The 16939-nt window shown below is 41.3% G+C and overlaps 1 protein-coding gene across 1 annotated transcript in view; it reads left to right on the top strand.

Moving 5' to 3' along the window:
- Dnah11 (dynein axonemal heavy chain 11) overlaps window positions 1-16939 on the top strand; it is a 302790-nt gene that overhangs the window by 69759 nt on the left and 216092 nt on the right. Inside the window, exons 23-28 of the mRNA XM_021201453.2 lie at window positions 550-708; window positions 1640-1762; window positions 2574-2696; window positions 4777-5001; window positions 5408-5499; window positions 6508-6634. Of these exons, the coding sequence (XP_021057112.1) occupies window positions 550-708; window positions 1640-1762; window positions 2574-2696; window positions 4777-5001; window positions 5408-5499; window positions 6508-6634 (849 nt within the window). The remainder of the gene's footprint in view (window positions 1-549; window positions 709-1639; window positions 1763-2573; window positions 2697-4776; window positions 5002-5407; window positions 5500-6507; window positions 6635-16939) is intronic.

Here is a 16939-nt window from a genome sequence, read left to right as displayed (position 1 = left end):
AAAAAAAAAAAAGAAACTCTGGAACCTAGGTATTTTGTTCATAGTAGATTCCTAATTTGGAATGAGTGAATCCCTGTGCATTGTTCATAGTCTAGAACAATGGTTCTCAGCCTTCTTAACATTATGACCTTTTAATATAGTTCCTGTTTTGTTGACCTCCAACCATAAAATTATTTTCATTGCTACTGCATAACTGTGATTTTGCTACTGTCATGAATTATAATGTAGATATCTGTGATTTCCAGTGGTCTTAGATGATCTTGGTGAAAGAGTCATTCAGCCCCAAAGAGGTTGTAACCTACAGGTTGAGAACCATTGATCTAGATGATCCAATGCACTCTCTTTCTTGTGTTTTTGTTATTGTTTAAAGACAGTAGTGGTTTTTAAAAATTGTTTGTTGTATATGCCCAGGTTGCCCTTTTATCTAGCTTCACTGTCTTTCCTAATCCATGGATGGAGGAAGGTCTATGTATTCTCCCAAAGTAAATAAATTATGTGTGTAATATTGTTATATATAGGAATCTGGGCCTTTCCCTTATATTTCTGTAGGAAATTTGGTCACTGGACAAGACTGTCCGTGTCTGGGATGCTTATTCAGGCCTGGAAGGCACTGTGAAGGACATGACAACCTCCCTAAGAGCCATTGCAGAGTTGCAGAACCCTGCCCTCAGAGACAGGCATTGGCAGCAGCTGATGAAGGCCACTGGGGTGCGTACTGGGGTCACCTTCACAGGGTAGTAGCTACTTAAGGTGTCACTCCTAGCTGGCCTCATTTGAGGTACAGTGGAACATGTCAGGAAGCCTCTGATCGTATGCACGAGGTCAGGTTCCTTGAGGACCCGTGAATGACAGGCACCCAAGGAGCCTGCTGCTCATCCGGAGGACCAAAGAATGCCTGGCACCAAGAAGCTCACTCTCACACCCCCTTTATATCCTACTGGCTGTGTGACCTCAAGAAAGTCACTTCAGTAGTTTGGGTTTATTTTTACTTTTATTGTGGGACGGATTCTGCCTATTTATGGAGAGGACAACGGCCTCCTGAGAGCAGAGCGCTGTTTTCACAGGACTGCAATCAAGATGGTTTTTCTGCAGCCACTCAGCTGGACCCCTTATCATTTATAAAGGGCATGAGATAACTTCAGGGTGTAGGAAGAACCAAATGCTTGTTAACCAAATTCTGGGCAAAGGGATGTGGGGAAAAGGATAGAGATGAATGTTGAGTTCTTTCACACAATGAACCTGGATAACGGCACAAGTAAGGGTAATTTTTGCCAAGCCACTAGGATTAAATTAGTGGTGAAACTAGGTCGTATCACGAGTGATTGGAAATTATGTTCTGTGGCCAGGCACTTGACAAATGGGCTGCCACCTGATCCCTAGAGTTTCAAGCAAATTATAATAAATGAAGAGTGGGAGTCTGCTTTATAGGCAAAGGCAATAGGAAAGGGGTTGAAAGTGGAAGGGTATGAAGCAGAAGACAGCCCTGTGTTTGAATGTGACAGAGACTTGGCCCTGAGATTCTGCAGATGTGACTGCCGATGAAGGCTCAGGAGCCATGTGCTGAGAGCGAATGACTATATTACCACATCTTTCAGAAGCCATCATTAAATAAAGTCTGCCTCTCTTTCTTCCTAATCAGGTCAGATTCTCAATAAATGACAGCACAACGCTGTCAGACTTGCTGGCAGTGCAGCTGCACCGGGTAGAAGATGACGTGAGAGACATTGTGGATCAGGCTGTGAAGGAGCTAGGCACAGAGAAGGTACCATCCTCAGGCACTTGTCTCTGCCATGGTGCTGGGCTTGTGCTTCTGCAGAGAAGCCATTTGGACGAGTTCACTGACCTGGGAGTGTGGAAGCATATATTCAAGTTTTTCCTCTGCCACTGGGTGCCCTGGGCAGGATACAGGATTACTCAAAGGCATAGGACACACAGCAACAGGAGGGTCAGCCCCAGTGAGGGGAAAAGGGGCCGACTGTATATCTCTTCCTTTGCAGCAGCTCCACTCTTAAGTGCTGAGTTAACACAGTTGGCCTTTCATAATAGTAAGTAGTTATTATTTCTGGAGCGTGGAAGGGGACACGGAGGCATAGGAAGGTAATTAACTTACCTCGGTTTGTTTAGGAGCCTGGGATTCACCTTCAGACCCTATCTTCACCTATCTTGTGCTGACTAATATATGTTCATATGTTCATATTCAGATATTCATTTCTGCCCTTGGTGTGGCCTTTTAAACCTTCTCCTACTTGTATCCCTTCAGGGAGTAGGATGTAAAACTCAGATCCAAAAGAACAGTATTAATGTGATGCGCTGTACTTTGCAGTGACGGCATGTACANCCCAGTCTTGTCACCATGAATCATCTAGAGAAAGAAAGTGAGGCCAGTCACATTTGGAATATTATTGATGTTAATTTTAATCATTTATAAATACTTATTCATAATTTATAATTATAACTTCTTTATAAATATTAACATTAATACTAAACTTTTTGGAATTCTAAGTCATGGCTGAGATATTGGCCCTAAATTTGATGTGGATGCACTTTAATTAATGGGTCCTTCTAATTACTAGGTTATCACTGATGTCAGCCACACCTGGGAAGCCCTGGAATTTTCTTATGAGGCTCACCATAGAACAGGCACCCCACTGCTGAAGTCTGATGAACAGCTTTTTGAGACTCTAGAGCACAACCAGGTAAAAATGGATTTTTAAATAGATTTTAATTAATTTTAGACATTGAATTTTCAAAATCACATACAAAGTCCTATTCATTTGTTTACTGAGCACTTACTCATACCAGGCTCCAGGTGTGGGATCGTTTGGCATTCAAAGTATAAACACCTGCTCTCAGGGGACTTGTAGTTCAGAAAGCAGATGACACAAAGGAGTCTTCTAGAATAGTAAGGAGAGAGAAACAGACGCCTAGGAGGCTAAGAGACAGACTCCCAGAAGACTAAGGAGAGACAGACAAACTCCCAAAGACTAAGGACAGTCAGACTCCTAGGAGACTAAGAGGAACACAGACTCCTGGCAGACTTAAGAATAGATAGACTGACTCTCAGAAGATTAAGGAAAGACAGACTGACTGCTAGAAGACTAAAGAGAGGCAGGCCAGTCAGACTCTTGGAGGATTAAGAATAGACACACTGACTCCTAGAAGTCTAAGAGGAGAAGAGACTCTCCCACAAGACTATGGAGAGATGGACTCCTCAAAGGCTAATGAAGTGTGGAGGCTTTCCAATCGAGTGTGAGAGTGTTGGGTTCTTTGGGAGGTGATGATGCTTAGACTGGCGAAAAAATGACCACCAGGAAAGAACAGCTATGTAGTGGGACCAATGATGTTAGTGTTGTATGGGACATCAGAAAGCAGCCGCCTCTCAAGGGCCAACTGTTTTGGATTTCTTGGACTATACCAATCCCCCCATGAGAGTAAGGAACAGTAAGCCTGGAGACACAGATGTGAACACGGCATTCATGGCTTAAATTATAAAGCTACAAAGAAGGGCATCTCTTGAGACCTTTCTGAGAGGAGATGTAGATGAGAACATCTGAAAAGGAAATGACTGTCGCTGTGATGAGCCATAAACCTAGAGTCTGGGAGCACCAAGATTCTGGGCCGATTTGGTGTGAGCATCATTTCTATAAAGGCAAAAGCCAGCCAGAGCCCAGCACAAATGCTCAGTGTAGCATGAGGCCATTGTCAGTATCCAGTGAGCTGGATAGAGAGAGAAAGGAGACATGGCCCAGCTCCTTGACAGAGGCTGCATTTTGTTAACAACAGAATAGATGGGGAAGGGTAAGAGACTGTGAACAGGCAAATAAGGGAACAGGATATTGCATAGAAACCAAGGGGTGGGATTTTGCTTCAAAGAGGAATTACATATATTAAACCCTTAGAATGAAGTAGAACCAGAGGTCACTGCGCAGTGAAGTCCTGAGATTTCAATGTGAGCATGTTGAGAACTGACTGTCACACTGTTGCCTACAAGTCTTGGTGACAAGATGGCTGTAGAGCATAGCAGTTGGCTGAGAGGGAAGAGAAAGCTATAGGAAGTTTTTACTTTTGGAGATCTACATGCATACACGCCCCAGTGCAATCAGTCTCTCTCTCTCTCTCTCTCTCTCTCTCTCTCTCTCTCTCTCTCTCTCTCACACACACACACACACACACACACACACACACACCCCTCCAAAATGGTGAACAGGCAGGGCCTAGGGGCTGAGTGAGAAAGGAATACTTTAATTTTGAAAGCTCCCCTTAATACACATTTGGTAGTGGTTATCTTTACTCTTCCTTTATTTTTTTCCTGAGATAGAGTTTCTCACTGAGAATTAGGACTAGCTGGCTAGGCTGGGCTGGCCGCTGAGCCCTTGGGATCTTCATGACTCTGCCTATTTTCATGTTGGGATATTACAAGTGTGTGCCACCACACTTAGATTTCTTTATGTGGGAGCTTGTGGAGATGCAACCTCAGGTCCTTATGATCTCAAAACAAGTACTTAATGGACTGAGCCATCTTCCCAGCCCGAATATAGATTTTGCCTACACAGAAGGGCATAACCTCCTTGTAGAAGACATATTAAATACATCTCATTTCTTTGGTTGGATATGTCAGCAAACTATACATTCTTTGGCTCAGTGTGTAAAAGTTTGATAGATCCTGTCTGGGTTCCATGCCAGGTTCAAGAACACAGAAGCAAGCAGGGCAGCCTTCCTCATGACCCCGAGCGAGTCCCCTACGCATCCGCTGACAAGTGCCTGATTGCCTTTTAGGTTCAGTTGCACACTCTTCTTCAGAGCAAGTACGTGGAATACTTCATTGAACAAGTCCTAAGCTGGCAAAACAAGCTAAATGTAGCCGATGCAATTATCTTTACTTGGATGCAAGTCCAGCGAACCTGGTCTCACCTGGAAAGCATCTTCGTTTGTTCAGAAGATATTAGAGTCCAGCTTGTGGAAGATGCCAGAAGATTTGATGAAGTCGATGCTGAATTTAAGGTCTGTCAGAGACACGCCTGTCCTGTTCTGGTAAAGGTTTCACAACATTCAAATCCATGTAAAACGCAACAGTTAAAAATCTATACCATGTTAGAGCTATAAAATACAGTTTGTGCATTTCGATACATAGGAATCAGAAAACTGAAAGTTTATGATTTTACAAATCTTGCCATCTCTCTATCAAATGCTCAAGGCTGTCATTGTGGCATGATAGATACTACAAAGGCAAAAAGGTATGAGTGTTCAGCAAAGTTGCACCGACAAACACTGTTTTTTACACATGGTACCAGGCATCCCTGGAGTCTCCTGAACACCATTCCCTCACATGATGCACTCTGAAATTTTAATCCCATCTATGGAAGCAGAAAGGATGAATTTCTAATGCCTATGTTATACTTTTATATAGGAGTTAATGTTCGAGACAGCCAAAATAAAGAATGTCTTAGAAGCAACATGCAGACCACACCTCTATGAGAAACTTAAAGATTTTCAGCACAGGTGAGAAAGGGGTAGAGGGATCAGTTGACACATGTTTCTTTCACATTCTAATGATGTTTAACCACATGTGATAGAGGTCACTCTGTGCTCTCTAGTTGCCTTGTGTATATTAGGTCAGGTTCCTAATGACTGATCAATTCTTTCATTATATTGTTCTGTATATGCTGGTTGAACACCTACTGTGTGCCGAAAACCAGGACAGCTCTCACTTGCTCGTGGTCTGTTAGTGAGTGTGTGTGTGTGTGTGTGTGTGTGTGAATAAAGAATATTCCCATTCATTTCCCCTCATCTCATTGTTCCCCTCCTTTGTTATTTTTTAGTAGTTTTGAGTCCAGAATATCACTGAACTCATAGGGATCCTCCTGCCTCAGCTTTCCAAGTGCTGTATTACAGACATGAGCCACCTGCCTGCTTTATACTTTCTCTCAACTGTATACTACTCTTAGGGAACATCTCAGTGCTTTCGAAATCCTTTTCTTAAGGGCCATTTGTAAAGTCACATTAACATTAAATCCACAACAGCATCCACAAGAATATTTGGGTTTTTGCTTTAAAACAAGCAAAACAACCATTCAGACAAGATGCTCCCTGATAGGATGCAGTTAGTATTTAGTCAATGGCTAGGATTTTGGATAATCATGTGTTAGCAGTTCTGGATCTTATGACTCTCCTGAGTGGAAGAAAAGGTCAAAGTCACTTGTGTTTTACAGATATCCATTGGGGAAAGGGCTTTGCCCCAGTTGTAGCTTACTACTGCAATTTGTGCTTCAGTTGAGTAATATCAAATGCAGTCAGGAGAAGCAATGAGTATCATAATCTCGAGTCTGGTATGTAATAGTGTGTATGTGTGTCCCCGCTTTCCCCTGCCTGGTCGTGTTGTTTGTAAGCAGGATGTTGAAGGTGGAGGGGGGTAGCTGCAAAACAGTGAGTTTTCTGGTTGAATGGAGTAGCGGTAGGTGTCAGTGTCAGAGCACAGGACATGCTTAAGAAGTTTTTTTGTTCATGCAGACTCTCTCTTTGTGAAAAAGCCCTGGCTGAATACCTGGAAACCAAGCGGGTCACGTTCCCTCGCTTCTACTTCATCTCCTCTGCAGACTTGCTGGACATTCTCTCCAAGGGAGCACAGCCGACACAGGTAATGGTTTTGGAAGTCCTTTGCTCTGTTGATTAGCTAAGTGTCCCAGTTTCTCCATCATTATCAGATGCCATCTGTCACATCACATGTGCCAGGAACTAGAAAATCTGCATTTAAATTTCTTAATGTAGCAACAGAGGGAAACAAGAGGCTGAGCTGGGGGGAGTAGCAGGAGCAACTGCCCTGGCACTAACCAAAAGGTGGCATCCTGGGACAGGTCTGTCCTCTCACCTTCTGGACTCCCTTGTCCATGCAAAACTGTTGTACCACCCATTTTCAGATTCACACATCAAAAGTGAGAGCAAAGGAGCGCTTATATTATGTCGTGTCATCTGAGATCTCAGAGCAGAGACAAAATGTACCAGTTCTGAAAAGGTCCTCCTGGGAACATCTAAAAGATATCACTGGTCCCAAGACTCATGGTTTCCACTGATCTCCTAAGCTTATAAAAGTGCTGGTGGCAACTCCTAGGGCAAGGTGTTAATCTCTAGACTGAAGTTCCTGCTTTATCATTGTGAAGTTTATATACCTCAGAAAAGAAAGTATCTTTCTCTAGATAATTTCATGCATTCTCTGAGAAATCTTTATCTGTTTACAATGCAATTTACCCATACACCGTGCGTTTTGCTGCTGGCTAGATATAGTAGTTGTAGTGATTATTTTTCCTTGGTTATAATTTAACTTTGAGGATTGAACTGAATAGCTATTCTTGTTGCTCTATACAAGTGAGATATTTCTACAAATATTAGAGTTGTTAGTCAACACAGACAACATTTTCTGGGATCCCATGAATACCATTTGATCTTCATGTTTGCTCCAGGTTGGCTCTATGAAGAAAATCCCTCTGGTTGGGTTACATCCACGCTTTGCATATTTATGCAGCATGCAATTAGATATTTTTTTTTAAAAAAATCTAATTTCGAACATAATCATCATCACCGCACTTACACTTCAATAATCCTCACAGATGTCCTCACGACTAGTGGGTAGAGTTTTAAGAGGAGAGCTGTTCCATTAACCTCTCGAGTCCCAAAGACATTTCAAGTTCAGATGCTTATAATACAAGTTCAAATTCCTGCATGGAAAATAAATACACATAAGTCTATAACAGGACAATGCTGTCTTTCTTTTAAGCAGAGCCCCTCAAACTCAGTAGACACATGTGCCCACAGTGTTAATTCCATGGAACAGTAAGCACAAAATACTAATATTTTCTGTAAATTTTAACCCCAAGTGTTCCTTACTAAATACCTTTATAGTACTAGCAGACCTTTTTGTAACACTCTGGACAGACATCGTAAGTCCTTGGTCTATTTCTCTATTTAAAAATTAATGAGTATACTGAAAACCGCCTGTCAAGATCAAGCTGGCTGCCCCAGCTCATCTCAGTGGGAAGGACAGGACAGGCTTTCAGGCAGTTCTTAGGTGAACCAGTGATTGTCTATTCCCTTCTCTGGCTACTTATGATGAGGAAGAATTTAGGGGGATGATTTGCAGTGCAGAGGACTGAACCAGGGCCTCATACGTGCTAGGCACATGTTCTTCAGTTTCTCAACTATCCCTGATTCTCAGGCAGTAGCTACTGTTTACCCTCATACTCAGTACTGAGGATCCATATGCTGAATGTCGTGGAACATATCCTCATGGGGAACCAAGTGAACACAGCGGCATAGATATCTTAGTTCTACCCCAACTTTCATAGCCCAAAACAAACAAAAAAACCCCAAAACTTTAAAAAAGTTTATGTGTATGTATATGTGCCTCTGTATATTTATGTTCACCACTGTGTGCAGGTGCCCATGGAGGTCAGAGGGCAGCTGATCCCCTAGAGTTGGAGTCACAGGTAGTTGTAAGCCACCTAAAGTGGGTGCTGGGAATTGAACTTGGGTCCTTTTTAAAAGCAACAGGTGTTGGTAACTGCTGAGCCATCGTTCCACCTCACCTCCCATAGTTCTTGCCTTTGCCAGTGTAACTAACCATCTGGTTTCAGCTTCTTCCTCCATTTTTTCTTTAGCACATGTCCAAGCAAGGGATATGCTGGAGACTGACTCCTGCAGGTTCCCTTTGGGTCCCAGCTCCCCTTGCTTATCCTTAGAGTAGAAATAGAGAATACATTGTTTCGCTTTCCCCACAAACACTGGAGGAATGCCTTGGCCTCCCTCTCTTGGCTGTTTATCTACCCCTGAGAGGAAGCCCAGCCCCCATTCTTGGGACTCATTCATGGAAGAGCTCATGGGGTTAGATGAGGAGATGGTGTTAAGATGTGTAGGACTGAATACTGAAGGGTCTTACCTCCTTTAACTCATGTCTACTCCCCTCACTGTGCACACATATCCCATGCCCATTTGTCTTCAAATGAAGTCCTATACTATACACGAGGGGAGGATCATTCTTTTAATGAACATACATATGTATGTGCATGTGTATGTGCATGTGTGTAAGACAGGTTAGCTAGACACCCAACCACAAAGTGCTGGGTTTAAGAACATGTGCTGCACCCAGCTTTGTTGCCTTGTTCTGGAGATGAGACTGGGGTCTATATGCTTGCAAGGCGAGTATCGTACTGACTGAGATGTCTCCCTAACTTTCTTTCTAATAGTTAAAATAATGCTTAAAGGCTTACCCACATCACACAGTGACTCATTATACACATCCTCCATACCAACTTGTTTCACTTGCCAGTGTTGTGTACCTGTTTAAGTCCCTCTGTTGTTGTCACATGCCTCCATACATCTGTATTGACGAAGCATCTTTTCTAGCTAGTGTTAGTCTGCCTCACTGCTGTAACCCACCCTCATTTTATTCATAGGATTATGATAATACTCTTAAAAAATTCTAGGCACATTTTTTCAGCACTAGAACTAGTATTATCTTTAATGAACTGCTGAAAAATATAAAGTGTTAAGGATGTTAACTTACTGTGAAGCCGCAGGCTGGAGCACAGCACGTGATGTGGAGAGCATAGTGATGTCCTACAGCCCTGTTGACAAAAGCCAGTCACAAGGTCTTCATTCCATACTAATGAGAGGTCAGGTCACATGGCTGTAGGGATGGTGTGGTTTGTAGTTGTCCTAACCTATCAGCTTTGAAGTGGTTTGATTTCTGGTTGAGTCTGCAGTTTTCCAGAGAAGTCACAATATCTCAAATTACATGGGATGTAATTTCATTGAAATCACTTAGAAATATTTTAAACTTTATGCAATGCATTTTTACCAATACATATATTATATATATGCCCCTCCCCCCACACACATTGTTTCACACCATATAATATAGTGTTTTGGTCAAATCTTTTCCCATTTCTCTCCTCCAATTCCTCTCCTCCCCTATACTTTTCTTCTCCACCTACTCTGTCTCTCCTATGACTCTGACTATTTGTCCAGTTAGTGCTGTCTGCATGTACATGGATGGAGAACCACCTCCTGTTGCAGGGTAAACTTTCAGGAGTACATCCATGAAGGAAACTTGCTCTCCCTCCCAACAGCTATCGGTTACTAGTAGCTTCTGAACTATGGGGAGATGCACAAGACCCTTACATGTCCACACTGGGAGTTCAACTGCCTTGATCCTGTGCAGTCATACTTGTTGTGAGTTTGTGTGCAATGGCCCCATCATATCCAGCAAATAATAAAGACGTACAACCTCTCCTTCCACAATTATCCCTGGCCTTGGGTAGAGGGCATGTGGAAATCTTGTTATGTTGCTTCAACTTTGAGCCATTCCAGTTCATTTAACATGTTATCACACTATTAATAACTTAGTGTTATCAGAAAGTATTTACCAGCCTTGGTGGCACACACAACAATTCCCGGGGGACCTGTTTTACAGGGTATAAGTAAGGTTCTTAGACTAATTTGTGTCTTCATGGCCTTACCATAGTTCACTTCATTGTTGGAGAGATCACCATGCATTCTGAATTCTTGATCACTAGCTATAAAACTGTTTATATCTTGTACATTTGGACAGTATAACTTAACGGTCTTCTCTTACCCCATTTGTAATATCAAAACCAGTTTCTGACCATCTGACAGAGCGTGTACCTCTCTGCCTTTTGTGCTGACATTCTTAAATGTGCTCCTGGTAGTGTGACCAAGATAACACAAGATGGCAGCTTGTGAAGTAACAATGCAATTGGCCCATAAAAGGCACCCCTGTGTGCAGATAACTCATCTTGACATTTTGTGAATGGCTTGAATTCTTCACTCACCCCACTTCCCCACACTTAGCTTTAGAATGTTGGTCCAAGAGAGTGGCTGAAGTTAATTGTGGAATTTGTTCAGCCTGAACTTTTCAATCAGGGAGGTCTGATGTGGAAGCTGCTTCCATTCTGTGGACTGAGGTTCCTGATTTAAGGCTCTGGGGTGGAGATGCCAGAGATTCAGTTTGGTGTATCCTGGATGTCTGCAGCCAGTACTGGCAGTCATTAAACTAGGTTTAGCTCAGGATTTGAAGATTTCTCTCCCTTTGAAAACCAGCCCAACCTCCTCAGTGCCTAGATTATCTGCAGGACAGTGGACTGAACTTCCTGGTTTATTGCTGTAGAAATAAAACTTTACGTATACTTATAGCATTCACAGCCCTGTGCAGTAGTGATGTGTGACAAATTCGTCATTAAAACTTATTTATTATTAAATATCATTTATTAAAAAATGTCCACCTCTGTGTGTGGTGTGTGTGTGTGTGTGTGTGTGTGTGTGTGTGTGTGTGTACTAAACAAGTGTAGTAAATTTAAATGATACTAGGATACCTCTGCATGGCCTTCTAAGGTGTAGCTGTAACTTAGTAACTGATAAGTCTGGATAGTTTTAATTAGTGGGCTCTAATGAAGTGGCAAGTAAGGTTTTCCTAGGAGAGTTTTCGTTCCCTGTATTCACTGTGGGGAGTTTGGCTGGTATGTGGTGATTAGCTCATGGGAGACTTCACCATCATGGAGCTAAACTGAAGAAGAAGCTTCTAGTGCTATACTATATTAATATATGATATATATATATATATATATACATATATGTATATATATATATATATATATATATATATATATATATATATATATATANTATATATATATATATATATATATATATATATATATATATAAATAATATGATTGGTGTGTTTGTGTCATGGGCCACATGTGGCTATTAAGTACCCGAGGTGTAGCAACCAATACTCGGCTTTTTAATTTTAACCAATTTGAGTTAATTTCGTCGTTCAGCTCTTGGGAAACCTTATTGGGTTTGCAGTAGCTTGGATGAGTCTGCCATTAACCTTGTATATCTTAGGAACTCTAAAGACAGATGAAATATTTTTGATGAACATTTCTGAACAAAATATTCTATAAATATGAAACACACACCTAGTTTCCAAGACTTATTAGTAAAAGAATGTAAACAATTTCATTAAGTTTTATGCTCATCAACATGTTAAAACTATGTGTTGGACATACCAGATTAAATATGTTAAAGCAAACTTCACTTGCAGAAACACTACTTTAATAGGGGTACCAGAGAGCTGCAGTGGTGGAACTCCATGTATCCTCTGAAGTGACAAGATAAACAGTACACATGCTTATGGAATACCCTTTAAGGGCAGGAACACTAGGCTACATGAGAGGAAATGGGCCAACTTATCTTTGACGAAGTCTTCTACACTGAAGCAAGGAGACAGATGGCATGCAACAGATGGTTCTTATGCACTGTCAATATTGGCACGCAGGAAGGCGATGCTGGGAGACAGGCTGAATATTAGAGGATGAAAGGCATTGCCAGATCTTAGGCAGGCGCAGACTAGACCACAGCCATGTACAGTGTGTTTGCATAGAGACCCACATCCATGTGCAGTGTGTTTGTACAGAGACCAGCATCCACGTGCAGTGTGTTTGTACAGAGAACCATAGCCACGTGCAGTGTGTTTGTACAGAGAACCATAGCCATGTGTAGTGTGTTTGTACAGAGACCCACATCTGTGTGCAATGTGTTTGTACAGAGACCAGCATCCACGTGCAGTGTGTTTGTACAGAGAACCATAGCCATGTGTAGTGTGTTTGTACAGGGAACCATAGCCATGTGTAGTGTGTTTGTACAGAGAACCATAGCCATGTGTAGTGTGTTTGTACAGAGACCCACATCTGTGTGCAATGTGTTTGTACAGAGACCATCATCCATGTACAATGTGTTTGTACAGTGGGAGACCTTAAGACTTGTAAATGGACACCTTTATTTCAAGACAGTCTGACATATAGAAAGTTAAACTTTTTAAGTATGTGTTTAAAAGAGTGGTCTAGTTTTCAAATAAATATATTCCATATCCAATGGAAATGTTCTTTTATTATCCTATCAATATAGTTAAAAAAATACTTAACATGGGTTACATAATAATGTGTCTCTTTCCTTCTGTAAACTATGTTACCACTGCTTAGAATTCTACTAAGGCAGCTCCATCACTGGAATTCCTTCCATAGCCAGTTTGTATAGAATACAATAATATCTAAAGCAAATGCCTCTTTAATATTATAAGGTTTTACCAGCAAGGAGTACTAGTCCTATCCTTGGTTTGCCATTGCTTATTAAGGCTTCTTGGCTTTAGCTAAGCTCAATAGGCAGTGCTTTCAGAAACAGACTTTCCTTCTAGGGGAAGGAAAAGCTGGATAAAATACTGAACTGAATCTGTTTAAATGCAGTGAAGAGCATTGTCTAAAGGACATTGGAGAGAACTAGGTTTCAGGGACAAAGATAGGAGGGGAAGGGAGACACAGAGGGCTTTGCCTGGTGTTGGGCGTAGCTCTTTCTCTTGAGATGTGAAGTGATTCATAGACATGTCAAACTGGTTAGCATTCTCCTTAGTCTCCTAGAACTTAAAAGAAAAAATAAAAACAGCAAAAACACCAAATGCAGGCCCACCAGGAAGGACATTATCCAGAGTGTTAAAACAGCAAGAAATGGCTTTAAGGTCAATTGGATATAAATTTGCTAGAGTTCAGAGCAGTAGGGGGTTGGGAGATATTACATATGTTATCTAAAGTTCAGTTCTGCTTGGCTATAGATTGCCACGTGAAGGTTAAGGCAAGGAAATAATGTTAAACAAGTGGGGGAAGATATTTTTATGGTCTTGGATTTGCGAAATTATCTTCAAATGGACATATAATATTAATGGGTATCTTGAGATTTGAGTGTGCTAACCTTAAAAAAATCAAAATACTATTGAGATTGATAATGAAAAACCCAAAGTAGGAAATGAATGATGTTGCAATGTGTTAAAAGATACATAGAGCATTTATACGTATAGGATATATATATATATATATATATATATAATATTACATATTATATATTATATATATTCAATATATTATATATATTCATATATATATACACACTAAAAACACACATATACGTGTGTGTGTGTGTGTGTGTGTGTGTGTATACCCTGTGAAGAAGGCAAGGCTGGTGGTTCTCTAATATACAGATGAGCAAACATTCACCCAGATAGTTCATGTAAGGATGTTTCCTAGTAGCTGGCAGACAGAAGCAATCAAATCATCCAAGAAAAGCAACAAAACTCACAGCGGGCAACACACAGTCTGGCCATGATGACATAATAGGAGTTAGATTTAGTCTCCTACCTAGAACTAACAACTTTGACAGAAGATAGCTTTATTAATCCCAGATAGTAGACAGTAAAAACTCTGATTTACAAGGAGCAAGGAGCAGGCAAGTGAGTACCATGATGGCTGCCTTGGACTCCAGTCTTCAGAACAGGACAACTGGAGGCAAGATAAGGTGATCTCTAAAAACTTAAGAGGCTCAAGTGAGTATTTGATTAGTGAATGTGTGTGAGGGACTGACCCATCTGAGAGGATTAGAGGCAAAAGCACCAATGTTCTCACAGGCTGGGAACAGTGAGGTCAGACACCCTTAGGATTTATGGATATGGAGAGGGGGGAGGGAATATGAAGAAAACTAAAACAACAAAAGCTGCTCAGATTGTTTACAACCAAGAAGAAATAGCCCCAAATACTTAACTAAAACCCACAAAGCCCCAGAACACAGAAAGATCATGTCAATGGATGACAGCTGACCTCACACTGGGAAGAATGCAAGTGATCAGACAACAGAGCAGCCCTGGCTTCAATGGACTGTAAGTCTGTCAAGCTGAAGTCATCTACCACAGAAAGGATATTTTAAAGATTTAGGGAAAGTGAGGATGTTTTCTTCAGATGCACAAAAGCTGGACCGTTCCACACCAGCAAACCGGTGTTATGAGACATGTTAAAGGAACTGCTTTAAGCAAAAGGAAGATGATGCCAGATGGAATTATAAAGTCTGAAGACTGAAATGCTAACTGCATGGAACCAGATAAGACAGCATAGTAGCCATCCATCAGAAAGAGGAGAAACTTTGAAACTGTATAGACATAAGATTAGATTGTGTCTCTGTTGACTACTGTCATTTCATTATACTCAAGTCCTTAGTTTCTTGGCATCAAGTAGGAAAATGGCAATGTATCTGTAGATTATTGACTGGTGAGTTAATTATATAAAAATCAAGACTTTAAACATGCTATGGTAAAAATGGGCCACCAATGTGTCCCCTCCCCCGCCTCATCTCTTCTTTGGTCACGTTTGTTTCTTCCTTTGCACTGCCCTGTACTTGTCTAGCAAGGGAGAAACAAGGCAAAAGGCTCTTGAGCTCTTTTGCATTAAGCCTTAGCATGTTGCTGCTCTTTGAAACCTGTGGCAACCCTACACAATGAGTCAGCACTAATTTCCTGCCAGTGAAGGCAGGACCAAGCCATCACCTGGACCACCATCACATTAGAGAAGCTGTGAATACCAGCAGACCAAAATTAGAACTGGCTGAGCATGCTGAGGATTCTAACAGTTACTGTAAGCTGCAGAACTGCCATGATGCTAACCCACTAAATCTTGGGAGTAGTTAATAATACTTCCAAAGCTATTCAATATGTCATTGTTTCATGGATAGTTGAAAGCAGGCATGTCCATCAAGACCTTTATAAACTACTGCTTTATGATAAAAGGTTGTATTAAAAATACAAAGTTCTATAATCGGGCGTTGGTGGCACACGCCCTTAATCCCAGCACTTGGGAGGCAGAGGCAGGTGGATTTCTGAGTTTAAGGCCAGCCTGGTCTACAAAGTGAGTTCCAGGACAGCCAGGGCAATACAGAGAAACCCTGTCTCGAACCCCCCCCCAAAAAAAAAAAGACGTTCTAACTCATTAAGCTAGCCTGCCTACCTCCTTCCTCCCTGCTCTCCTTGTCTGTTTTCTTTCTTCCTCGTCTCTTCCCCATTTTTTCCTTCCTGAAGATGCCTTGCTGCCAGCTATGGTACCATTCTGACTTGTGAATACAGGATGATTGAGGTGAATGCCATCAACACTCAATGTTGGAGAGTGAGTATCCACTGCTTCTTTTTCATTTGCATAGGTACGTCCCCAATCGTTCACATGATTTGGCGTTCACAAACTCACATCATGACATACAAAGACCAAATGCACCAAGAAGCTAACATTTAAAACCTCATAATCTTAAGTCACAGGAGTCCAGAAGTCACAGGAGGGCAGGGCTCGTCATGTGAGTTTGCTTCCACAGAGGTTTATTGTTGGTCCTTTTAAAAATGTATATTTTGAGAGGAAGAAAAACTCAGATGGGCCATGAGAAATGTTTGTGTCATGGTCTTTCTTTTTGTTTTTAAAAATAATAATTTTATTAATTCTTTGAGAATTTCATGCTATTTACTTTGATCATATTCCCCCTCCCCCGCTTCCTCCCAGTTTCCTAACCAGCCTACTTCCAATTCCTCCTCCTTTTCTCCCCTCCCCCTTTCTCTTCATTGAGTCCATTTTGTGTTGGTAAAACTACCCTTGTGTGTATGGCCTACCCTGAAGGATGGTTGATATACAAGTTGTCACACCGTTAAAGAAAACTGACTCTTCCTTTCTCATTAGCAATCAGATGCCAATGGCTCCTCCCCTTGTCCGTGATAGGGGTCTGTCTGGCTTTAGCTGTGTAAGTCATGTCCAAGCTGTTACAGTCCCTGTGAGTTCATATGTACATCTGCCCTGCTGTGTCTGGAAAACACTGTTTCATTAAAGTCATCCAACACTTCTAGCTCCCTTCTGCATAGACCCCTGGGCCTTGAGTGATGAGACACATATATATACGTGTATATATGTGTATATATGTATATATATGTTTATATGTATGTATATATGTGTATATTTTGTATATGTTATGTATATGATATATGTGTATTTTTGTATCTCTCTCTCTCTCTCTCTCTCTCTCT

This window comes from Mus pahari, chromosome 7 (genome assembly GCF_900095145.1).
Source record: "Mus pahari chromosome 7, PAHARI_EIJ_v1.1, whole genome shotgun sequence".
NCBI classification, from domain to species: domain Eukaryota; kingdom Metazoa; phylum Chordata; class Mammalia; order Rodentia; family Muridae; genus Mus; species Mus pahari.
This window is presented reverse-complemented; position numbering and strand designations above follow the sequence as displayed.